Source organism: Leguminivora glycinivorella, chromosome Z, assembly GCF_023078275.1.
Source record: "Leguminivora glycinivorella isolate SPB_JAAS2020 chromosome Z, LegGlyc_1.1, whole genome shotgun sequence".
Classification (NCBI taxonomy): Eukaryota; Metazoa; Arthropoda; class Insecta; order Lepidoptera; family Tortricidae; genus Leguminivora; species Leguminivora glycinivorella.
Genome location: NC_062998.1, coordinates 32,314,228 through 32,341,632, shown reverse-complemented (window position 1 = coordinate 32,341,632; position 27,405 = coordinate 32,314,228). Strand labels below are relative to the sequence as shown.

General features: G+C 38.3%; 1 protein-coding gene across 2 annotated transcripts; it reads left to right on the top strand.

Moving 5' to 3' along the window:
- Nucleotides 1–27,405, top strand: LOC125240850 (L-lactate dehydrogenase). 2 transcript variants are annotated; one of them, XM_048148990.1, is made up of 7 exons: nt 1–152; nt 5,997–6,124; nt 17,384–17,501; nt 18,526–18,650; nt 19,998–20,220; nt 20,694–20,935; nt 25,999–27,405. In XM_048148990.1, the coding sequence occupies exons 1-7, from the start codon at nt 29–31 to the stop codon at nt 26,161–26,163; spliced, it is 1,125 nt and encodes a 374-aa protein (XP_048004947.1). In that variant the 5' UTR covers nt 1–28; the 3' UTR covers nt 26,164–27,405. The 2 variants fall into 2 exon arrangements, with proteins under 2 accessions (XP_048004947.1, XP_048004948.1); XM_048148991.1 differs by lacking the exon at nt 1–152 and adding an exon at nt 4,693–4,905.

Sequence of the window (27,405 nt, the reverse complement as noted above, 5' to 3'; positions counted from 1 at the left end):
ATGCGCAATGGCGTTGCCTCCAAACTGAATGTTGAAGGTCACCTTGAGTTTCGAGACGCGAGCCGGCCGGCACGGAGGACGGGGCTCCCAGACCGCCGCCGACGCAACACGCTACGTGACTTTTTCCACGAGCCACAACAAACTGCCCACCGGTAAGTTTACCTTAACACACATTTTGATGCACTTTCCTACTTTGTGTTGCAATTTCAACTTCTTTCAAACTTTAGTACCTACGGATTAAACACAAAGTTGACTTGTTCATATAAAAACTGATTTTGATATGTTTATTGCTCTTGAAAGTTTACAACATTGACGAAAGAGTTACGACGAAAACAAAATTGTGGCAATTTTGTCATGCTCCGCGACGGCTGGAACAAATTTAGTTGTTCAGTGTGTTTAGATTTAGACCTCAAACTCTACACTTAAATTGTTTTGAACCTATTACATTTACTAGATATAAAACACATAGCGTTTACCCGTGACTTCGTCTACGTGGAGTGTAGTAGGTACCTACTATAAAATCGGTGGTACAGTCACCGGCATAAATAAGTGATGATTTCCGTACCTTGTCGCTTTTAATCGTTTGACAATTTTGTATGACATTTCAAACACGACTTTAAAGTGACAAGGTACAGAAATCATCACTTATTTATGCCGGTGACTGTACAAACGTTACCTAGGTATTCTAGGTAATGGTAATGGCTGCATATAAAGCTGATCGATGGTCCTAGGTTCGAATCCCGATAAAGGCAAACTCCCTTCGGTCGTGTTGTAAATTATCGCCACTCGTTACCAATTTCCATCTTAACGCACTGAACACAGGTGGGCGCTGAATTACAGCCCTAGATGATTATTTACTGTTGTTTATTGAATCAACGTATGAATAGATAGAACATGGATAGAACCTGTCAATTATTACGTTAATATACTTACTTATTAATTTTAGGGTTGCTGGCCTCGAAAGAAAAAAAAACACGGAACTAAAAAAAATACTCGTACCTTTCCTACCTATTTATGTCCGTATACCCATATAACTACCTATACTATTTACCATTGTGATCATTTTGCATTCGGAAATGTTGAAAGCGAGTTCTCGACTATTGTTATTGATAATGAGATCGGGAACTCTCGATTACGTTTATTGCACACGGTGGTGCCGCGTTCGAAGTAATTAAGTAGGTAACAAGGTATGTACATGGAGCCAATTTCGACTGGCAGGTAATTTCAACTAGTTGAGTGCCCTGTGTGTCCACTGAACACTCGTACTATATGTGACATTATAAAAATAAAATATTAAAAAAAATGTTTTTTCTAAAACCAGTCAAAATTACTTTTAATGCTTTTTTGGACACCTACGACGGCTACAACTCTTACCTATGCATCAGGCTTATCAGCCTCACCACTTCATACTGTTCGGTGTATATAGTCATCATTACACTTAGGTAAACAACAAAATTACAGCACCCATTGGGAAATTTGTACCTACCGATATGATGTCATTTGTAGCGGTAATATAGCCTCACCAATGCCAACTAATTTATGACTTATAATACTTTAGGGTATATATAGTATAGTCGGTCCCTAACCGAAATGACCTAATCATTATAATATTTATAAATTATAATGCATCCACATGCATTTTTTGCTGTCTTTGTGCTTGGGAAGAATATTTAGAAGTACTTACCATGCATCATCATCATACCATCAGAATGCATTAGAGCGGGCAAGGTGTGTGCGCACACATATCGTAACAAGTCTCAATTACTAAAGTGTTTTCACATTATCTGATCCGATATCGGATGTAGGAGGGATATCAAAGATGGCGCCTAAAATATATATAAGTAGGAATCGGTCCTACTTCCGATATCGGACCCGCTAATGTGATAATGATAATTCACTTAAAGTGCGTGTTTCTTATTTAATTAAAACAAAAGTTATGACCAAAAAAGCAGTTTTTGGCGCTAAAATTGGTCAACTTTGATGATCACATCACAGCACTATCACAAACAATGAGCTGTGAAGTAATTATGAAATATTATTTTGCTTAAAGACGATGCTGTTAATATGATAGGCTTTAGAAACTATCATAATATCAATGGATTGAAATCGAAGGTCATTGGCGCAGGGATGCCCCTTAAAAAACGATAGCCACAGAGCATAGTTTTACATGCGACTAAATTTAGTTTGGGTGTTGGTTTTCCGTTGATGCCGCACGATGCGTCCAGGGTCATACGAGTATGTACCTATTGGGAAGATAACATTCACGCGTGAAATACAGCACACTTTTCGTAGCGTATGATATCCAATGGATAACACGGCAAAAATCGTTTTAAGAACATATTCCTGTTGAAATGAAGTTGAAACAATGGATCACGGAAAATACATATTGTTACGTCCCGAGAAAAACATTTAATAATACGCCCGTTTTAACTGAACCAGAAAAGAAATATTAAACAGAAACAGAACTGAAACAGAAAACTCAAACAATAGATTATTGTAATAACATGAAAAAACTGCTTAAACATTGTAAAATACTTACATTAAAAAATAATACTTAAATAGGATTAACAATCTTCATACTAAACATATGCTTAAATCGTACCTCATTTTTTTAGCGCCACCTATTAAATAATATCTATAACATATTTACCATTACCAATTAACATAAATAGGTACTTGGAAAGTGGATAGGCAGCACCTACCTGTATCAGCCCATAAATACAGTTACGAGTCATAATTATTGTATTTTTTAAATAAATTAACCAATGAAATGAATAATTAAATAGTCACTAAGAACATACGCATGATATATTTATTGATTTCACAGTTGTATGTACTAGTCATACTAGTTATGAAAAAAAAAGCTGCACTTTTAGATGGAAGCAAGCCGCTTTGCATGGTGATAATCATTACATCAAAGTAAACGATTTTTTCCGAGGATATCGAAATTTCATCCCTTAGGAAGCCGAGCGTAGCGAGGTCTGTTACGAAAAACAAAAAAAAACTATTTTTTTATTGGATCGTCTGATTTTGACAAAAAGTGTGTCAGTTGAAAGAGATCCAGTGATGTAAAATAAAAAATAGAAAAAAAATCTCACAAATAAAGAAGAAAAAAATAAAAAAAAATTATAAACAAACTAAGTCAACTTTGGCAACTTGTATCTTAAAAACTACTGATCCGATTTCGATTCGGTTTTTAATTTATAATCATGAATTTATTTGTCTTTAAATTTAAAAACTTACATGTCGACATTGTACATCATTTCTACCGTTTTTTGCAGTTATTCAGTGTGATACGAAAATATAAGTTTTTTTTTTATAAATTCTTACATTTTTTTTCTAATATTTTTTTTAAGTTACATAATACAATACCTTTCAATTGAAATACGTTTTGTCAAAATCGGACGACGTACAAAAAAAATAGATTTCTTTTTCGGTTTTGATTCGATTTCGATGAAATTATGATATCCTCGAAATTTTTTATTTTATTTTGATGTGTACTGTCACTATATACTTTTCTGTGTAAGAAAAATATATTATTTCTGACTTTCTGGCAAAGGAATTTCAAAGTGGCCATATAAAGCAAACTTTCCCAACTTTATTTATTAATATTTACATAAATTATAATATAATTATATGAAACTAAGACAACTTTAAAAGCTAGCTACTTACTCGTAATATCTAAATAGGCCCTTGAGGCATTGTACCAACTACCAAGGATGCTCGTGACATTTCGTCGCTGTATCGCAATGCTGATACGTTGTGCGAGGAAGTCGCCAGCTCTTTGGTCACCAGTTACCTCAACAAGACGCTTCGCGATTTCTGTGAAAAACTTGTTCGCGCATGAGACCGCATAGACCTAGAGTTCCAACGCCAAAAGGTACAAAAATGGCACTCGGCCAGGCTGTTGTATTTATTACGTTTCAAAATTTCGGCACTTTATCGTTAAGGATTGAAAATAGCATAAAATACAATCCAAATGTTAAATATAGGTATATATGTAACTTCATAAAAATACATTTTTTACCTAAAAGATCCATAACTCATTTTCATTTTGTGGAAATTTTGCAAAATTGAATAGATCGCTATACCTAGTAACAATTTGATCTACCGAGATCCAAAACACAGTATAGGTACAGTAGTAGCTGAGCTGCTCTGTTTTATTTTATAAAGAAAGTTCATAACGTGTAGAAACATCCACTAATTGACGTAAACTGCAATGAATACTATAATAGATAGTATAAAGTATGTTATAGAAAAAATTGATTTTTGAGCCCCTCCAAAATGAGTAACTTTCTTCCCCATGGCTAATAAACCACAATATAACCTCAACTCTCAAGGCCTAATTTTAGAATCATTTTTCGTAAAAACCATTGCCGCGTGCCGTCGCATTCGTTTCTAAATAAAGTCACTGAGATACAATTTTTATTTTAAATTGTACCTACATATACTAAAATATGCTTGAATACATAATGTTTATGGTTTAATTTTAAATAAGTATACCTCACTATATGGTTTTCCGTCTGTGCCCCCGCCCACGGGTGTTGCAACTTTTCAGGAAAACGCGAAATGTTAGATTACACCATGTGTGAGTGTTCGCACGTCATCCCTCGGCGCGGCGCGGCGTCGGCGCTGGTCCGCGCAGACGGAGGCCTCGCGTATAAAGTACAAGCACCGCTAGCCGGGACGCGAACGCGAGGCATTGCCCGTTCATTCTGAGTCATTCGGTCGGTTTGTGTACACGTCGTCGGTAACTCTTGCGTCGGTTGCGATCGTAACGCTTGCAAAGTGATCAAGTTATTAAAACATTTGTTTCTTTTTTGAATAAAACAAATTTTTATAATTAATTTTCTTTGTGGATAAAAATGTCACACAACAATCACGTTACCAACGGCACGGGAAGATGTAAGTAGAGTGTTTAAATACTTACTTTAAAAAATTTTGCATACCTAATCTACTATTAAGTAAATTATATCTTTAATAGGCACACTAAGTATAGTTATGATGTTAATTAGTTAAAAAAAAATCTATAATTATATCTATAAAAGGGCATTTCTCAGGAGGCGCGTTTTTACGTGTCCGGGGCAAAAAATGTCAGAAAGGACTGTTCTAAAAATCTGATTTAATTCAGGCATAATCTTTAGCCTCTGTTCTATTTGGTACACTACAAAATTATTCATTTATCATTTGTATAGTATAAGTAATAAAATATTAAATGCGAAAAATGACCTTCGGTGGTCGTGTCCCGCACCCAGAATTTGCAAAACAAAAAATCATAACTCAAGATGGAGTTGATTATTGCAGTTGTTTTAGATATTCACGCATAAGGTATTAGTTAACCTATCATATTTTCTATATATAAATAATATGTTAGCTAAACTCATCGAGTAAAGACAAATTTACGATGTGTCCCGGGCTAGTGACTGATTTCGGTGTAATTTTTTAAACATGACAGTACTCATACAAATTAATAAATCAGGGACACAGTGGCACAAATATACTATGTTTTATCGCCATGTAAAGGAGGAGCGTTGATGGAAACAACTTGTTGGTTGAATGTATGATATACATATTACTGAAATATAAACGTTAAGCTACGGAATATATACCTAGAGAGATTACGTGAAGGTGTGTGTAACGTACAGTGCACACTACAATATTATATCACGATTGTATAAAATACTATTTTAAGACATGAGCACTAATAAAAATTTGGGAGTATTCTCTCGTTTTAATGTCTACTAGGTACTAATATTACTAAAAACAAATTACATGAAATCGAGAAATCGAAGTTCATAAATTGGCACCCTGACGGGTTGATATTAATGTGTAGGCTATACAGCGTGCGTAGCCGAATGCACAAACGCTCACGAAACGAAACGCTCGTAGATATCTATCTCTATCGCTCTTGCGTATTGGCGCGACAGAGCCAGACTACCTTTCGCGGCGTTTCGTTTTCGTTTCGCGTGTGTTAAAGGAGGTGTGTGGTTGTGCAGGTAAGATGGCGACGATCGACAAGCTGTTCACGGCGGTGCAGCCAAAGAGCGACGACACCGGCAACAAGGTGACGGTGGTCGGCGTCGGCCAGGTCGGCATGGCTGCCGTCTTCTCCATGCTCACGCAGGTACGTGCGCCGAAATCTACCGGCTCAGTATTAGGCTGGTCTCACATTATCCCATATCCCATATGTCGGAAAATTTTCAATAGAAAAAAGCGTTAGAAACGTAAACTGTTTCATTCATAAAAGCTCACTACTTATATTCATAAGCAGTTGAAGAATTTTATATACGATACTCGTTCCTTACAACTCTTTCTAAGTATTTGTACCCATTTCACTTCATGATCAAATAGAATCTTCCGCTTGTTCGTCTATCAATATTAGCACTGTGGGAGGTGAAATAATAATTTTACCTCTTTTTAAAATAACTATTATTTTACTTATTTCAGAGGATAAATGAATGTCGTTCTTATATTTTTGATTAGTTCTCCTTAAGACAACCGTGTGGTAATAGCGTACACACACTGATTCAATTATTTCACTTAAGAGGGCATTCAACGAAAACGTCGTAATAATGTAAAATTGATAGTTTTAGTCGGCAAAATGCTACACTTTCCGTCATCTAAAAGACTTATTAAGTTCAGGATTCGATTAGGACATCTTCTTAACTTACATGTTGTGAGACTGGATTTTTAAAAACTAACTCACTTAATTAATTATGATTTTTTTTCTGGTGCATGTTTAGGAAAACCCTCGAAAAGTGCTGACTTAGTCCGTCTAATTTGTAAAATTTGGATAGTTTTGAATGCTTCAAGTGGTAAATTTGTATTATGTATATCCTGTACTACAATCTTCTGAGACTACTTCTTTGTTAAAAGGCTTTAGAATAGAGTAAATGAGGATATGATGAATCCAATTTGTTTCAGAAATCACCTCAGAATAAGTGTCAATTTCTTCGAAATCTTACGTGTTTTTGAAGTAGTTTTAATATAAAAATTATCTGCAACGCTTACTCAAACAGATTTTATGCAAAAGTTTTCTATTAATTGCAATTTAATATTTTTGACGATTTTTTAAAAATGCCTCCTTATTACCGGTTACGCGCGCTTGCGATGTCAGTACCGCGGCAGAGCTTGTAGAGGCAGGACGTATGTTAGTCCGCTCCGCACGCGGCTCGACGATCGCGAAGTTATTTTGTCATTGTGTGCGGCACCCGCCGTGTCCAAAACCGCACTTGTGAGCGTGTTTGGCTGTACTGTTGCATGTATACTGCGACCGAAAACTTTGATCCTTGGGTTGACGACTTTGGTAACTAACTAATTAACTTGACTAATATTTTTAGTAAGTATTATTTATTATTGAATATCATTTTAGGTTACTGACTCGTCTCAACAAAATCTTTGACAATAGATGGTACTCAGGATCTGATGATGAAGTCAGATGGTAGTCATGAGTTCTCATCAACCAGGTCTTGAAACCATTTCGTGTTTGGGCTCGTTTGATTCACCTCAACAAGATCTTTGACAAGAGGTGATGGTACCCAGGATCTGATGATGAAGCCGGAAGGTAGTCATGAGTTCTCATCAACCAGGTCTTGAAACCATTTCGTGTTTGGGCTCGTTTGATTTGCCTCAACAAGATCCTTGACAAGAGGTGATGGTACCCAGGATCTGATGATGAAGCTGGAAGGTAGTCAAGAGAATTCATCAACCAGGTCTTGAAACCATTTCGTGTTTGGGCTCGTTTGGTTCGTCTCAACAAGATCTTTGACAAGAGATGGTACCCAGGATCTGATGATGAAGCCAGAAGGTAGTCATGAGTTCTCATCAACCAGGTCTTGAAACCATTTCGTGTTTGGGCTCGTTTGATTTGCCTCAACAAGATCCTTGACAAGAGGTGATGGTACCCAGGATCTGATGATGAAGCCGGAAGGTAGTCAACAGAATTCATCAACCAGGTCTTGAAACCACTCCGTGTTTGGGCTCGTTTGGTTCGTCTCAACAAGATCTTTAACAAGAGATGGTACCCAGGATCTGATGATGAAGGTGGAAGGTAGTCAAGAGAATTCATCAACCAGGTCTTGAAACCACTCCGTGTTTGGGCTCGTTTGGTTCGTCTCAACAAGATCTTTGACAAGAGATGGTACCCAGGATCTGATGGTGAAGCCGGAAGGTAGTCAAGAGAATTCAACAACCAGGTCTTGAAACTCTTCTGTGTTTGGGCTCGTTTGATTCGTCTCAACAAGATCTTTGACAAGAGATGGTACCCAGGATCTGATGATGAAGCTGGAAGGTAGTCAAGAGTATTCCACGACCAGGTCTTGAAACCATTTCGTGTTTGGGTTCGTTTGATTCGTCTCAACAAGATCTTTGACAAGAGATGGTAATCACTCTTTTATACTCTGGCGCATCCACTGTCTCAGTGTGTCAACAGTCAACTAAAGCAGGTAGGCGTAGCGTAGAGTTGTATTTTCTTACAAAAAACTAATACATAGATGTGGACCTTCCTGTGCTCCATGCAATTAAAACAACATAATATTTAAAAACCGGCCGAGAGCGTGTCGGGCCACGCTCAGTGCCTATGCCTACACTGAGCGTAGCCCGACAGTCCCGACCCGACACGCTCTCGGCCGGTAAATAGCTGCTCGGCTCTTCCGTAGTTTTCCATATTTTTCAAAAACTACAGAACCTATCAAGTTCAAAACAGTTTTCCTAGAAAGTTTATAAAGTTCTACTTTTGTGATTTTTAAATATTTTTTAAATATATGGTTAAAAAGTTAGAGGGGGGGACACACTTTTTTTTCCTTTATTTATTATTATTATTATGAGCCTATTGTGTCCCACTGCTGGGCAAAGGCCTCCCCCTTCTTTCTCCATTCTTCTCGATCTTAAGCTAAAACTGGCCAGTCTGTCAAAAAGGAGTCCAAGTTATCCCGCCATCGCCGGCGAGGTCTGCCGGATCCTCCTTTAGGAGCGATTATTCCCGAAAATATTAATATTATCAAAAAACGATTTCAGTAATTCATTTTTAAATACCTATCCAACAATAAATCACACGTTAGGGTTGAAATGAAAAAAAAAATCACTCCCTACTTTACGTGTAGGGGGGGTACCCTAATAAAACATTTTTTCCACTTTTTATTTTTGCACTTTGTCGGCGTGACTGATATACATATTGGTACCAAATTTCAGCTCTCTAGTTCTAACGGTCACTGAGATTATCCGCGGACGGACGGACGGACGGAGGGACAGACAGACAGACATGGCGAAACTATAAGGGTTCCTAGTTGACTACGAAACCCTAAAAACACATTTTAAATATAAAAAAAACTACTTAAAATTAAAGAAAACCGATCTTAGTTCCATTATATATATGTACCTAGAAAACATCATCATCTTCCTTGCGTTATCCCGGCATTTGCCACGGCTCATGGGAGCCTGCGGTCCGCTTTGACAACTAATACCAAGATTTGGCGTAGGCACTAGTTTTTACGAAAGCGACTGCCATCTGACCTTTCAACCCAAAGGGTAAACTAGACCTTATTGGAATTAGTCCGGTTTTCTCACGATGTTTTCCTTCACCGAAAAGAACCTAGAAAACATATCATATACAAAATGAAATAAAACTAAGAAAACGGATTATATTCATTATACGCGATATAATCTGATTCCATAAATTTATTTCATGAGTAACTATCGCGGTGACAGAAGACAATATTATATACACAATTTATTATATTATAAAAGTTTTTTAATTTATTTCTTCCAAGGCTACACATACACACGTTTTAATAGAAAAAAACTGTGATAAGTTTAATAATTAAACTAAAAGGTCAAGTATTTATGTACGAAATCATGCATGCAAATATGTAATATATATGGTGGTGTTTTTACGCAAGTATCAATAATGGTTAGTCCGCAACGTTACTGACGGCGTGGCGGTACCGACCATGAATGCTATCCCTTTCGCTCTAGCCGCACGTAAGGTTGGTTCGAAGAGGATCGCACGCTATGTCTGTACCGCAGGCTACAATCGTTATGCTTCTGGTTATAGTGTGCGTCTGCACACAGGCGCACGCCAGCGCCGCCGGCGTCGAAATGCGAGCAAGCAGATTTTTTGAAAGCGCTCTTAAAGGTAAAAAAATAGAAGTATTTGTGAGCTTTGTAAAAGCTTTTTAAAAGTTTCCTTTGAGGTTCGTAACAAATTTCGCTCAATGCTCACAAACACAAGAAGCCCGGCCAATGCTCGTTATTAAGAAAACAGTAAACCATTATAATAGACCCGCGTCGAGGTCACAATGTTAAACGAACGACATTAAGTAATAAAGTTCTAATAAGTTTGCCTCCGTCTTAAATCCCACAGATTCGCTTCCTATTTAAACGCCTTTATCTAGTTAATTATCTTTGTTAAATATCGACAATTTCTCTGCCTTATTCTTACAGATACCTATTATTTAGGTATAGGGGAGATTTATAAGGCCAGATGGAGTAAGAATTGCATAGCTTATTTTTTACCAGGAGGAGAAGAAGTGTGAGGATTCTCGACAAGTGCTAGGCATAACCAATTGCGTACTCTTTATCATACACATCAAACTCTTAATTTGCATAGAAGAGCAAAATAGTAGGTAATTCTTTTTTGCATTTGATTTTTATTGGAACCGTTCTAGGCCTAACTTTTTTGTTAAATAATATACCTACCTGATGTCGGGTAATGTATGGAATATCGGTCCGACATCCGATATGGGATCGGATAATGTGAAAACGCACAGGCTGGTTTCAGTGTCTCGCGGACCGTCCGCGCGGAGCGATCCGCACCATCAATTTGTATGAAGTTGATCTTGTCCTCCGCGCAGACCCGTCCGCTTCAGATAATTACTCTGAAACGCTCACTGAACTTAATACATAAGTAATTACATATTAGTCCGGCGCGGATTGCGCCGCGCGGTCGGTCCGCGTGACACTAAAACCAGCCTTAGTAACCCCTATTTGTAACACCATAAAATGTTATCCAACTAAGTAGTTTGATGTCACAGTCAACCAGGCGTAAATGCTTCCTTTCTTTTTTACCTAGAACTACCGGTATCCAGGAAGTAAATACTTAAAAAAATGTTTCCTGTTCGGTGTCTCACCCGCCTCAGAGATTAGAGATTTGCATTGCAAAAGCACAGAAATTTGTGTACCTAAGATCGATTCTTCACAAAATCCAGGGATAAAGCAAAGGACGGCGTTTGTATGAAAAACCGGTGTGGGTGCGGTCGTCCCCTTTCATCTTAATGACCTCTAAACAGTCTAGAGGTCAAGTTGTGCTACTATGCTCCCCTAGCGGGACTACAGACGTCACGCGAAACTGTACACGCCCCAAAGTAAGCAACTTTGACGTGCATGACCTTCAAGATTCAAGGTCATAGGTGAATGACTTTATATGAGTAGGTAATCCAATGGGTAACTTGAAATTGCAAAACAGACCTTTTACAATGTCTACAATGATAGGTGTTCAATTAAATTATGTATCTGCCTCTCTTTTACATATCTTTTCAGTAAGTACATTTAATAATAATATGATGGCATTATTTCATATTATTTTATTATGTGCCAGCACTAGTTCGCAAAGTAGTACCTACATTTCTTCAGGTCGAAACTTCAGAAGGCCGTAATGTACTGAAAAACGTCGTACCGTACGATACACGTGTGAAGAGGAAATTTGTACCTAACTCTTCTCAATTTAAAACACTCTTCGGTCGTGTTTTAATTTTATCGCCACTCGTTTGGAATTTCCTCTTTCCCTCACTTGTATCGTAATGTACTATTTAATCTTACTTATTTAATTTGAATATTTTATTAAGTAAGGTGCATTAGGGTAATTCCGAAAGTCGCATAAAAATCATCATTATTTCCATCATGTCAAGATTTCCCTTTTGGAATTACCCGAGCATTTCTGTCATTCGGAATTACCCTAATGCACCTTACCCTTGTTGGGTAACAATGCTATGCAAATTCAAATGCTCTGCGAATAATGGAGATCGTTTTGGAAATATAACTACTTATAGTAATTATATTGGTTGGCTACCTACTTACCGGCCAGATACCTGCTTCCTCGTCCCTCGTCCGTTCTGTGAATTGTGCGTTGTATTGTTTGCATTGTATTTTGTGTATATAGGTAGGTAGGTACTGTACTACTGTAGGTACCCATATCCACAGGTAACCATTGGGATTTTACACTTCTTACTTACTCAATGAGGAATATGCAATTTATTATGCTGTTTCCTTAATTGGAGACCCCGCGACGTGCATAATTATTTAGCCTATGTGCAATAATATTAATGTAATTAAAACTATTATTTATTAGAGTAGATACAACATTGTATATATATACATATAGGTATTGCAAAATGTTTTGACCCATATCATTCTGCCATATGAGTGCACAATATACACACCATGCATCCTGATATCAGTAGTTCAAATGGTATTTACTCCAGCAAACTTTCAGGAAATAATTGGTCTGAGTCAGACAGATACTAATTGATACACCTAACTCGAAATCGTCTTGCACTCTTCAATAACAGAATGGATTATTTTTATACCAGCTTGACGACACAACAAACTTAGCTCAAGTGCTGCAAACTGTCCGCAATCTGTCTTTTTAGGGTTCCGTAGTCAACTAGGAACCCTTATAGTTTCGCCATGTCTGTCTGTCCGTCCGTCCGTCCGTCCGTCCGTCCGTCCGCGGATAATCTCAGTAACCGTTAGCACTAGAAAGCTGAAATTTGGTACCAATCTGTATTTCAATCACGCCGACAAAGTGCAAAAATAAAAAATGGAAAAAAATGTTTTATTAGGGTACCCCCTCTACATGTAAAGTGGGGGCAGATTTTTTTTTTCATTCCAACCCCAACGTGTGATATATTGTTGGATAGGTATTTAAAAATGAATAAGGGTTTACTAAGATGGTTTTTTGATAATATTAGTATTTTCGGAAATAATCGCTCCTAAAGGAAAAAAAAGTGCGTCCCCCCCCTCTAACTTTTGAACCGTATGTTTAAAAAATATGAAAAAAATCACAAAAGTAGAACTTTATAAAGACTTTCTAGGAAAATTGTTTTCAAATTGATAGGTTCAGTAGTTTTTGAGAAAAATACGGAAAACTACGGAACCCTACACTGAGCGTGGCCCGACACGCTCTTGGCCGGTTTTTAGGGTTCCGTACCTCAAAGAGGAAAAACGGAACCCTTATAGGATCACTCGTGTGTCTGTCTGTCCCTCTGTTACAGCCGATTTCTCCGAAACTACTGGACCGATTTACTTGAAATTTGGTACACATATGTAAACCTGTGGCCCAAAGACGGACATGTAATTTAATTAAATGAAATTTAATCATAGGAGTCACTTTTGGGGGGTATACTTGAAAATTAAAAATCAAAGTTATTAAAACTATATTGTGTTATATATCAAATGAAAGAGCATTTTATGAGCATTTGAAATATATTTTTTTTAAATTTTTAATTTTTGTACTTAAGGAGTAATTTAAGAAAATAGACAAAAAATGACCATTCCCCCCCCCTTATCTCCGAAACTACTTAGCGTAAAATTTTCAAAAAAATACACGAGATAGCCCTCTACCTGTAGATTACAGGAAAACCTATTAGAAATCTACAGTCAAGCGTAAGTCGGACTTACGAGAAAAAACTCAAATTAAGATTTTCACTCACTGACGCTGCAAGCAGTTACTAAACGTCTTAAAATTTTGTAAGCGTGATGGACAGGTAGAAAGACATTCATTTCTGTCTTTTTCGTTTTAGAAATTGTTCAATTTTTTTTTTCATTTGCCAAAATGACTTAAGTTCCTACTAAAAAGGAGGCGCTTAAGACCGTTTGTAAGTGGACTGAGCAAAATTTTGTTCAAATCGGTCCAAAAAAAGGTCTCTGTTGACGAAAACATAGAATTTGTGGCAACGACAGCCCAAATCTGAAGTCCATTTTGCTCTATCTCTTATCGTTTCCGAGATATATACGTAAAGTCTTGTAAGTGCGAAAAGTTAACTTTGCCATCACAGTCGTTCAGGCGCTCATGAGTTCTTTGTATGGAAAAGTCGAAAACCGACTCGCACTTGACCAGTGTTCATAGAACGTGTTGTGGTTTTTTACGCGGGTCCGCGACTGACGACGTTCGAATGTTTTGTTCGGAAATGTTTGAGGGTAGTTTCTTTGAAACGTCGCCGGTGGCGAGTGGTTCGACGGGCGAAGGTCACACGCCGCACGCGACGGTCTGTTTTCGTTTTGTACAATAGCAACGGACGGCGGGTGGCGTCTTGATATGGAAAATGACTGACTTCACTAATGATAATGATGAACTCATTGAGATAATACTAGAGAGGACACTGCGAGCAAAATGTTTCTGCCTGCACACAAATAAAATGTAAAAATGCCTTCCTGCGCAACAAGATGCTGTTTAAGCCATACGAGAAAATCGAATAAAACTGACGTGTCACATTTCATCGGTTAGTATACACGCTATGTTAATCGATCTTTATTTAAGTAATTATTTCAATGAAGGGACGCGCTCCTCAAACGCGAAGCTATCGCTGCCATTTTGTTGAACGAAATCATAGATTAATCGCATCATAATCGCACAGACTTGACATGTAGGTAATGAAGTATAGTAATTGTGATTATATTCTGTTTGTAATATATAAAAGAGAAATGTTAAATTTATTTCACGTTATACTTATGAATACTACACAGTTCTAACACGAGTTGTAATCGATATTTTCATACAATAATAACCTATGATTTTCTTCAAGGGCAATTAAAGTAGGTATATGAAAAAAATCAATAATGTATTTTTGTTTCACTTAGTAGAACTTAAACATAGCACAATGTATGATAGTGCTAAAATTAAACTACTTACCCCCTTATTTAAACGTTCACTAAAGTTATCAAGCCGATAAAGTTCGTTTGTCCCTTTCTATCACACCAATACGCCGAAAAGGGACAAACGAACTTTATCGGCTTGATAACTTTAGTGTGCGTTTATGAATAAGGGGGTTAGTATTTTACAAAAAGTATAAAAAAAGGTCTATACTAAGAGTGTCGCATCTAGGTGGTCATTGGTCAAGTCTTACTCTATGACACGGTACCTCCCCACGCATGCGCCGCGCGCTGCCGGCCGGAGCACAGACTTTGTTTGGGGTGCTTTCTAGTATGTTAGTACATAGTAATTCAATGGATGAATTGTACTTCTGTGATCTGTTTTCGATATACTTAATCGAATATATGATGTAAATTTTTCTTTACTACAATGAAAGTGTTTGAGTACCAAGTTAAAAATTTCACTTTCTTTTTGCCGGTTTCATACAAAAATATCGTTTGACTGTCTCTTTTTTTGGGTAATATCAATATTTATATGGAAACGGATTAAGTCGCGTATAATCTTCTTCCTCTAAGAATTACAATGTAAGTATTTTTGCATTCATTTTGATCAGAGCACAACACAACAGTTCAAAAATCAGTCTACCAGAGCTTCTGAGTTCCGTCGCCGACGACGGGTGACCAAGGGTCAGAAAACCCACGCACCCGCGACCGACAGCGTGTGGTACAGCGGCACATGCGGCTCACATCCAAACATTCCAAACGCCGCCGGGCGCGTGTGACGGGCCAGAGAAACCAGGGCCTTAGGGCTAGGTGATTATCGCCGCGCCGCAGAGGACGCGCTGAGGGGGGGGCGGTGCCTACAGCAGTTGTAGTTGTATGCATACCTAGCTCACGCACACAGACGCGTCCGCTGGCGCCGCCAGGGGCGGCTCACTCCGCTATCCTATCGCCCCGCTACAAGTATATCCTGGCGGCCGCGAGCTGTGGCCGCGAGTTCGCGGCTTACTCAGGGGTGGCGCACATTCTCACGGAATGCACGTTCGCACTTTCTATTGTTACTTTACGTCGCGAGGTTTCTTAAGCGATGTCCGCGGGTGGAATGGCTAATAATACTAAATTAAATAGACATATTGAATATAAATACAGCGTATATACCTAGAAAGTACTCAAGACTTGAATATAATAATATAACATTTAATGTGAGTATTAATTCGTTTGGATCCATTAGTAACCCTATACCGGACGCCGCGCACGTGCGGCTCGTTTCTTTGTAAGAATGTTGTAGGTATTTAAAAAGGCGGCATTTCGGAAACATCAAAGCAGTGGGCCTTCTTTACTTGTGCTATTATATATTCTGTGGCGCCGCGCCGGTGTCCACGTGCGCTCTCTGCAGTGTGCGCTGCCGCTGCCACGAAACGTTTACCTACTCCGTGTAATACTGATAAAAGAAAGTATTGACATGAATTCACACGTTTCGGAAATGACTGTAGGTATTTTAAATATTTTAGCACAATATGTTTTTTGCCTCTTATTGCCTATTATACAATATACATACCTACTGTGGCAACTCTATCAAAGCGCAGAATATGCAGAAGCCACATGGTGGTCTGCGACAGAAACTCAATAGACATTTTCAGAGTTTTTAAAATAAGTACCTAAGTAGGTAGTAGTGAAAATTTTCGTTGGTAAAGTGAAGTAATCATGGTAAATTAAAAAATCGAGTTGTATCGACGCTCCGCCACTGGTATCATTAGATACTTATTGCGAAGGTGTAAACAATTTCCTTCGTTTTGCCACATATCAATAATTACCTATCTATATTAAATTCATTAATCCGTATACAACTATACATTACATTTTTACAGTACGGTAATACTCACCCCGTTATTCATAAACGTACACTAAGTTATCAAGCCGATAAAGTTCGGTTGTCCCTTTCCGACGTATTGGTGTGATAGAAAGGGATAAACGAACTTTATCGGCTGGATAACTTTAGTGTACGTTTATGAATAAAGGTGTTAAAATTTATAGCTACGAAATTTTACATAAAACACCTACTTTAAAATAAAATAAAAAATGTTGAATTTGGTTAACATTATAAAAGACCTCACGCAAGCTGTGCTAATTAGTTCGCGAATTCGTCGAGAGGTGGCGCTAAACACAATTATGCTCATTAGAGAACCTATACTTCTAGCCTAGCCCAGTCTTTAGACTTATGTGAGTAACGTAAAAGTACCTAATAGTTTTGTAGGTACGGAACCCTCGGTGGGCGAGTCCGACTCGCACTTGGCCGGTTTTTTATTTATTGCGACGTCTGGGAATCTCAGGCAAATGATTTTATTGCGTAATTTTCTTATTGCTATTTTTTATTTAGACATCAGTAAAATACCTCTTTGTAACAAAAAATTGCAAAGAGTCTGATTATATTGCAAAATAATTATATTTGATTCCGACAAACGTTCCATAATTTTACTTTGCCCACATTTTAAAGGTTTTATTTTGGTGATATATCCAGGGCGTGACCAACAATGTGGCGCTCGTGGACGTGATGGAAGACAAGCTGAAGGGGGAGATGATGGACCTGCAGCACGGCTCCGCCTTCATGAGGAACGCCAAGATCCAGGCCAGCAAGGGTGAGCTCACACTTTCATATCCATCCATTTCTGACTTGATCCGATTTTGGTTGGTTCGAATTGTATCAATTTAACCAATTGCCTGATCCTCATAAATGAATTCAGACCTGGCGCCTAAATATGTGGGCAACTAGTTTGTCCGTGACTCAGATTGCGGACGTGGGCGAAGATCATGCTATCTTTATATAAAGTACCCATTTCATTCGTAAGTTAAGGTATAAGGTAACAATGCATGATCATTTCAAAACATTCAGGCCAATGACCCGATATTGGGTTCTCTGTCCGTTTGTACTTTACAGCACGGGCGGTAAGGCTGTTTTCACATTATCCGATCCGAAATAAGGAAAACTAATGTGAAAACGGCCTAAGGCCACGTTTCTTTATTTTCCACTACTGAGCTATATCTTCCAGGAGGCCACTTATCCGTATTCCTCAGTCGATCTCGAAGCTTGATACAGAGCATGGGACACTCCTTGGCTTTCTGTGTTACTCTTTGTTCATAATACTTCGCTATGAACAGTACGAACTTATAAGAGACAGGACTCACAGGACACAATTTGCATATCACCCGGTAGACTAATAATAATGTAGTGATTATCGTGAAAGCCGAGAAGGACAAGTCCAGTAAGTACCTAGACTTGGCTCACGAGATAACCGCCATGTGGGATGTTGAATCAACGATCATTGTTCCGATAGTCGTTTCAGCGAACGGTCTCATAGCGAAGAGTCTCGACCAAAATCTTAAGAGACTCTCGCTAGGTGGCCGGATGCAGAAGGCGGTGATCGTGGACACAGCGCGGATAGTTCGACGGTTCCTCTCTCTGCAGCCCTAACCACCGGCAGCTTGGGCCCTGCCCCGCTGCTGGCGGCACCCTAGGTTAGGTTTTTTATAATATGTTGATATGTTTTTATATTGTTTTCTAAATGTTTTTATATTTTATTTTTATATACATATTGTAAAATATCTAGCCTAAGAAAGAAAATAAATACTGAGAATAACAATGTAGTGATTACTATGATACAGATTATTCGATATCGGCGGGCTCTAAGATCTGCATCGTGACGGCGGGCGTGCGGCAGCGCGAGGGCGAGACCCGCCTCGACCTGGTGCAGCGCAACACCGACGTGCTCAAGCACATCATTCCTCCGGTTCGATACACTTTCAAATAATTCATCATATACATATACCTAAAAGAGGAAACTGACTGACTGACTGAACTTTTATTCGGAACTTTTGTACAGTACTTAACAGTGAAGGAAAACATCATAAGGAAACCGAACATTAATCCATACCATTAATCATTATTATTGGGATTACCCTCTGAGTTGGCATGTCAAATGGCATTCGCTTTTGTAAAACTAGTTTCTCCAAATGGGATCAATTGCTAAAGCGGACCCCACGCTGAATCTGTTATATTTTTAGATTAAAAGAAAAATGCAGTAGGTCGCCAGCGCCGGTTTGAGTCCTCCGGAGTTGTGAATTTTCCATTTACTTATCCTTTAATTTAAAAATATGCAGTACTAGCTTTTGCCCACAGCTTTGCTCGCGTTAGAAAGAGACAAAAAGTAGCTTATGTCACTCTCCATCCCTTCAACTATCTCCAATTAAAAAATCACAACAATTCGTCGCTCCATTTTGCCGTGAAAGACGGACAAACAAACAGACAAACACACTTTCCCATTTATAATATTAAGTAGGTATGGATCTCCCGCAGACGTTTCCGCATGAAAATAAAATAAGCTTAAAAATATCAGTTATAAGTACCTACTTATTGAAGTGCGAGAGAGCACAAATAAATATTGGGGACACCTTATACAGATGGACCCAGCCCTAAACATAGCAAAGCGTGTAGTGCGCGGCAAACGTTTAGACTATGTGGCCTTTTTATTGCTAGAGTCAGGACCGAACCACTGGATTGAACTGCATAATCCCAAAGTCCTTTCAACGGAACGTCTTTACTATAGCAGGAAAGTACGTGAAGCGATTGAAATCAGGAAACATCGTAATTTCAATCAAAATGAAGGGCAAGGGATTTCATCTTCGTGGAATCCAGTGATTAGCATGTGTAAACGTGAGAAAACTTCCCGTCTCATACCATCGGATGTCGTGAGTGTTGTATGTAGGCAGAGTGGCAACCCTAGCGTAAAAGTGACTGATGACAATCAAGTGCGGGTAGTTCGAAAAACTCGTACAGCTAGAAGATGTTGATACAACTCCCAGCCAGTCTACCCGTGACCACGGACGTAATGTCATGTCCGAAACGTCGGGTTAAATATAAAACGTAAGTTTTACGCGATTAAGTCCCGTTTTAATTTAATAATACTATGTGGCCTTACCTGTGCAGAAGCGATTTTTCTTATTAGGTAGTTTTTTGCTCGTAACTATGTGTACGATGCACGAACTTGACCCCACCACCGCGTCGAATGGTATACAAGTTTGCCGCGCACTGTACTCTGGGATACCTTCTAGCATAACATATGCCAGTCTACTTGCAGCTAGTGAAGTACAGCCCGGACGCGATCTTCCTGATCGCCAGCAACCCCGTGGACATCCTGACGTACGTGACGTGGAAGCTGAGCGGACTGCCCAAGCACCGCGTCATCGGCTCCGGCACCAACCTGGACTCGGCGCGCTTCCGCTACCTACTGTCCGAGAAGCTCGGCGTCGCCACCACCTCCTGCCACGGCTACATCATCGGCGAGCACGGCGACTCTAGCGGTTACAATTTTTTAAATACTTTGAAACTACATGAGTGGTTAACATTTAAGTCTATTTGTAAGTACGGTAGGTAGTATACTGTACTTAGATTCAGCATTATTTTTTATTATTTTTTTCTAATTTTGCTTACAACAACGATACAACTATCATTATTCGCTAATCATCTTACAGACTGGTTTTTACGCCAATTTTCTATCCCGGCCCCGTAGCCGAATGGCATTTCTGCGACGAGAAACGCCACCGAAACACCGCAGAAATGTAGTCTGGCTCTGTCGCGCCAATACGCAAGAGGGATAGAGATAGATAGCTACGAAAGAGATATTATCGTGAGCGAGAGATCATTGCATTTTTCATTTGTTTTCGTAACACATTGTGCTGGCAGCTGGCTGTGTATGTGTTTGTGTGGACTATGTGGTACTCGTATGCAACCCACGCGAGCAATAAATGATGATATGAAGTGTACTTGTTTCCAGTGCCAGTTTGGTCCGGCGTGAACATCGCCGGCGTGCGGCTCAGCGACTTGAACCCGAAGATCGGCACGGAGGCCGACCCCGAGCGCTGGAAGGACACGCACGGCGCGGTGGTGAAGAGCGCCTACGAGGTCATCAAGCTCAAGGGCTACACGTCCTGGGCCATCGGCCTGTCGCTCTCGCAGCTCGCGCGCGCCATCCTCACCAATGCTATGAGCATCCATGCAGTATCTACTTACATCAAGGTCATTTTACTTACTGTTTCGAAATAGTACATTACCACACAAGTGCGGAAATGAACAATCTAATATTCCAATAATTTTATAACTTTTTAATAGTACATTACTATACAAGTGCGTAAAAAAGGAAGTTTGAAACGAGTGGCGATAAATTAAAACACGACCGAAGGGAGTCCTTTAAATCGACACGAGTTACGAATTTCCTTTTCGCACGTGTGTCGTACGACGTTTTTCAGTACAGATGGCCCTCCGAAGTTTCGACCTGGCATATAATGAACCACTTCTCGCACTAGTGCGTAAAAAAAACACCATCTGTACTGAAAAACGTCGTATGATACACGTGCGAAAACGAAATTTCTAACTCGTGTCGATTTAAAACACTCCTTTTTTCGCACTTGTATCGTAATGTACTATTTCAGGTTCACTATTATCTCGCAGAAACTTTTTTCTCATATATTTGATTTGCATAATAGTTCTTGGCAGAAACACCCTACGCAGAATATGCTTGGGCATAAATCATTTCGCAGATTTTAATAATACCGAATCGTACGTTTGATGAGCATAATAGTCTTCTAGTCGAATAGCACTTCCGCAGATAATATTTGTGCATAATATTTAGGCGGCATAAAGTTGCAATTTGCTTTTTAATAGCGAGACAGATGTGTTGGGGATGCAAGATACCTAACACTCCTCCTCGCTTCGCTCGTCGTCGTACCTAACGGGGGCTCTGGGACAGTAATTCCTTTTCAATAGCGTGTCATAATTCTGCTCTTCTAATAGTATGCTATACGATTAGTACGGTACATAAAATTATGCTAAATCAAAGTCGACCAAAGTAATGTTCTGTGAAAAAATATTCTGTCAAATGTGTGGTATGCGTGGTGGTAATAATGCCAACTAAGTTTTCCGCAAAATTACCATTTGACCGAAAGTTTTTCTGCGAAACATGTTATGCAAAGTATGTTTCTGACCAAAATTATTCTGCCAGATGAGGGTAACCCACTATTTCATTCCCTTGCAGGCCTAGCTGATTTGACAACTGTGCATGCTCCGAAGCGTATCGTATTTTGTTGTTATCTCTCTCTCTCTGTTGCTCTTCCGTACTGGTGAGACACAGAAAGATTCGTATCATTCGCTATGGAGCATGAACGATCGGTCTCTTGGCTAACAGCAGTGTTTTGTTTTGATTACTAAATGATTCGCATTTTGTTAAAATATAATTTTAATTCATAAATAATATAAGTTCAAGTATAGGCCTACCAAGTTAAACGTAATCAGTTTCAGTACTAAGGTTGGTAAATAATTATATGTATATCGTACTTATTCTCACTCACAACATGTTTTCTTTGTATTCATGCTAATTCAAACCGCGAGTAGGTACAATAACCTCTTCCTATAAATATAATCTTGGCAAAGTATTTTTGTGAAAAGAGCAATAAAATAGTTGACATTCACGCAGCCAATCTTATTCAGCGATCAAAGTTTAACATACCTACAACAAACTAAACGACAGCACACACTGTGATTCGCGCTTCGACTAATACAAAACAACCACCAGAATGCGATTAGAATAGGCACCTATGTAGTCCGGGGTGCTATTAGAACGGTTTCAGACTAGCATTTTACACGAGCGTGATTCTTATAGGCAACATCCCAATTCGCTTTCTGAGCATTTCTTTTTTTTGCCACTTTTATGAAGTGTGATATTTTTGATAAAAAAAAATGCTATTTCTACTCAGAATTACTAGCTTTTTCAATCCTAGTAGTTATAAAAAGGCACGTATTTAACCGGGCGACTAAATAACCATAGAAATGGGTATCAAAAATAATAGTTTGGCGACTAAAATGGGGCCTCATAATATTTCAATATGAGGTAGCATTTTAATGTCATTATGGCTACTTACGGTTTATTCAGACGCGAGTACCAACTATTTATTTGGCAACTGAATTATTATATTGGAAACAATTTAAGAGATACAGTTTAATAGGAAAACGGCTGTCTATTAATATAAAATATACAGTTCTTTTAAAATATTTATATAGCAAATTAACATAAAAACATACATACATACATACATACAATCACGCCTGTATCCCATAAAGGGGTAGGCAGAGCACATGAAACTACTAAAGCTTCAGTGCCACTCTTGGCAAGTAAGGGGTTGAAAGAAAACGAAACTGTGATATTGCAGTGACAGGTTGCCAGCCTCCCGCCTACGCCACAATTTAACCCATATCCCACAGTCGCCTTTTACGACACCCACGGGAAGAAAGGGGTTGGTGAAATTCTTAACCCGTTACCACACAGGCACAAAACACAAAAACACAAAAACAATAACATAAAAAGTACATTTAAAATTTATACATCGGCACTCATCACCTGAGCTGTCATTTTAATAAAAAAAAGGATTCTTATAAAATATAACGGTCGACAAAATATTATACTTATGGGTAAGAAATTAGGTGTTTGGGGGTGCTGGCAACTTCGAATACAATTAATTTAAATTTTCGTGACGTTTACTCTATCGAATCTAAGGCTGGCCTTACGCAGTCTTAACATCACTCTGAAAGATTATTTTTTGGCAGGAAAACCTTACTCAGAATATGCTTTGGCATAAATCGTTCCGCAGATTTTATAATATTGAATCTTATGCTGGCATAATGTTCATGAGCAAAATAATCTTCTAAATTAAGAGTACTTCCGTAATTTTAGGCGGTAAAAAGTTGTCCATCTTCTTCCTATTTCTGTTTTGATTGTGTTGCGAGTCATGTGTGTTGGGGGTGCATGCCTCTGGGACTGTATTTCATTTCCTTTGTGCTATCGTTGTTTTGTTCATACAAAGTACCTAAGAATTATGCCATATTTAGAAAATTTGGTAGGACTTATATTCTACCTCTACTAAAAATAACTCTGCTCTTGTAATATTATACTATACGATTATCATGGCATTTTTTTTTAATACCACGTCAGTGGCAAACGAGCATACGATCGGCCTGATGGAATGCGGTCACCGTAACCTATGGACACTTGCAACTTAAAGGGTTTCACATGCACGTTACCAACCCATTAGAAGCTTATACACACCTTTTTGCTGTGTACTTATTATAAAATGATTTGATACGCCTTCCCTCGCTTGCAACTCGCTCGAAAATAGATGTGAGATATTTAAATACTACCCGACCTACCCGTGGTTTACAGGTCGCAAATACGATGTTTGAATAGAATAAACATTTATTCGTGAACACAGGCAAGACAAAATACATATAATAACCACAAGACAGAAAGGAATGAAGTGCCACGAAATGGCCTCACCTCAGCGTGTTGCTGGTGACTTCCAGCGCTGATCTTCCGATGAGACCATCGTTTCCATAAAGAAACGATTTTATATGTGTTTTAAAAAAACTACTTCCCAATATTTTTTTTAGTTGCCTCCGCAATTTAAATACTACTTTAAACGGTGAGCTAAGTATAATTATTTAGGTGCTAACATCTATATGACTACAAATATTAAAAATCTTACGCTTTACAATACTAGGTGCCAATTATTATTTTAGTCGCCAAAGTATTGTCTAATGTTCCTCGGCAATATTTTTGTCGCTTGAAATTTGCTGCCGTTTTTTCAATAATAATGATGCTTAATATTTGAGGCTCATATATTTTTTTTGTCGCCACAATATTAAAACACAGCTAAATTATATTATTGTATGCCCGACATAACTTCCCGTTTAATATTTTAGTTGCCCGGTTAATTATATGCCTTAAAAAAATTGTCCCATATGATTTTTTCTTATTTTGTTACCATTTTCCGTACGTGTTGTATGGAGTAACAAAAGAGGAAAGTAACAAAAATGTATGGAAATTCTGGGACACTTTTTGTCTCCCAGTGAGATTGAAAGTACTCGTGATTCTGAGTACAATTGACCTAAAATTCCCTAAAACAATCAAATTTTTTTTATTGGCAAAAAAAAAGAAATGCTCTTCTAGTAAATTTACGAGCAAATATCGACGATTGGTAATAAAATGTTTCGATAGAAAATAGTTATTTGTTATACAAGGGGGCAAAGTTGTATTTTAACGCCGAGTGTGGAATTGCAAAACGAGCAAGTGAAAGGATTCTATAGTTGAACCACGAGCGAAGCGAGTGGTTCGAGAATAGAATCCTGAACTTGCGAGTTTTTTAACACACGAGAAGTAAAATACATTTGCACCCGAGTGTAACACAAAACTTTTCCCCTCACTCTAGCGAGGAAACTACAACGCAAAAAAAAAAAAATTATCACTGCTTCCAGTAGTTCCACAGGTGGTAAATCATCTTTATTACTAGATTCACCTACTTTTATCAATTTTAAAGCAGTTCATTTGATTTTATTCAAGGTCAAATTACTTTATACCCACTAGTGGATAAAATGCGTTTTATCCACTAGTGGGTAAATATTAAAGAACAAAACACGTGTTTCCGAGCTAGTGAGGGGAAAAGATAAATATCTTACATTAAATATAAATATATAGGAGTTTTATTAGATAATATTCCGCTCCATTAAGTACATACATTGAAAACATATGAATAAATAAAATATTACTACTGACCAAGATCCACTAGGTTTCCCAAAATGTCCCACGTCGTTTGTATGAAACTTTCCTTTTTTGTTACCGAAAATGTATAGAGGTTTCAACAAACTACGTAGGACATTTTGGGAAACCTAGTGGATCCTTGCTCAGCATCATGGACTCTATCAGCCTACCAATTTTTATCAAAATCAGAGAAGTAATCCAAACGTACAAACTTTTCGGGAATGGCTCTAATTTGAAAACAAAAATCAATATTTTTGTGTTTCCCAGCTGTAAGAGGCATTAGGTTTTCGCCTCGGCTAGTTTGTAGCCGTCAATGAGCACATTTATAACAATAATTAATTAATTATGATTTCGACGAATCTAAGTTCTCCTCTTGAACTTCGCAAGAAAACATAAAAAAATAAATATAAGACGAAGGGAGGTATATTAACAATCGCTGAATTGCTGAAGACGAAGATATTTTTAAATGTTTATGCCATGTTATGTTTGTCCCCAGGGCGAGCACGGCGTGGAGGACGATGTGTTCCTGTCGCTGCCGTGCGTGCTGGGCAGCGCCGGCGTGTGCGACGTGATCCGCCAGCCGCTCACCGACGAGGAGGCACGCGAGCTGCGCAGCTCCGCCGCGCTCATGGCCAAGGTGCAGGCTGGCATCAACTTCTAAACGACAATCCACTATACTACACACATTTTATAAAACTTTTATCTTAAGGCTCATTCAGACGACGCGCGGATTCGCATGCGGACTGTTAAAACAGCATAGGTACAAGTCGGCACACGAGTCAGATACCGCAATCTCATGCGAGTTCTTGCGCCGTTATATGAGCCCTTATTCAGGGCTCGAAACCGGTACTAAAAAAAACGAAGTAGCCAAGTATTTTGAATCATTTTATGCTAAGTATTTGCGTAGAACTGAATCAGGTATTCACAATGTATTATCATGTTCTCCCATGAACAATTTAATAATAACAATAAAATGAAAATAAAGTAAGGTACCGGTATATTTGTATGTAGCAAGTACCGGTTCACGACCCCTGATTTTATTACGTATTCTTGGTTGTTTTACTATAACTGTTTAGGTAGGTATTTAGTTAGCACTGCTATCTGAAAAGCTTAGGTTTGAGATAAATTAGTAGGATGTAAAACGCCCGATACTTATTGCTGCACGCGAAATATGATAAATGTGTAGTTAGATGAAATAGAATACAGATATTCGAGAATAACATTTAATTTACCGATATATTTTTGGATGATTTTTTTAAGTGAGAATGGAATCTATTAAGTCAAAACCAAAGATATTTTCAATCTAGGTATTCATGAAGTTTAAATTACATACCTATTGAAGTTATTTTATTTATTTTAAAAGCTACAAAGTAGTACGCGGATACCGCGGCTCGTTGACAAGTGACCAATCGTTTACTCTTCGTATGCCATGAATCGTAATCTTTTTCTATATCAGAAAGATAACAATACACTACGGAGCGCGAAAGATTGGACTTGCTACGCGCCCAGGTGCGGTTCTTTGTTGAGGGCGATGTTAGCGACTGTTTCATCCAATGTGTGAATCTCAGGTTACGTAAGTACGGCCGCTCTTTTTTTTTTGTAGGAGGGCACTACTATCCTAAGAAACCGGAGATTACATGACAAAGGGCTATGGGCAGTGATTATTGTAGTGAATTTGATCAGTATTAGTTTTTAATAGGTATGTAATTATAACCGGTACGATTGCCGCTAGTTTTGCAAATTTAACAATTTGCAGTTTATGTACAATGAAAATAATCCATAATACATTATAATAGCGTTTACTATTGTGTGTTTTACACCGTGTTTCCGGTATCACTCAAAACCTCAGACACCCCAACTGATTTTTATTTTTTCAAACGTGTCTAGAGTGTTCATCTTTTAA

Bases quoted from the DNA above. Each gene is read 5' to 3' on its own strand.
- LOC125240850 (XM_048148990.1), top strand. From the start codon at position 29: ATGTTGAAGGTCACCTTGAGTTTCGAGACGCGAGCCGGCCGGCACGGA. The intron at 17,502-18,525 runs GTGAGCTCACAC...ACTATGATACAG, and splicing joins CAAGATCCAGGCCAGCAAGG to ATTATTCGATATCGGCGGGC. The intron at 18,651-19,997 runs GTTCGATACACT...GTCTACTTGCAG, and splicing joins TCAAGCACATCATTCCTCCG to CTAGTGAAGTACAGCCCGGA.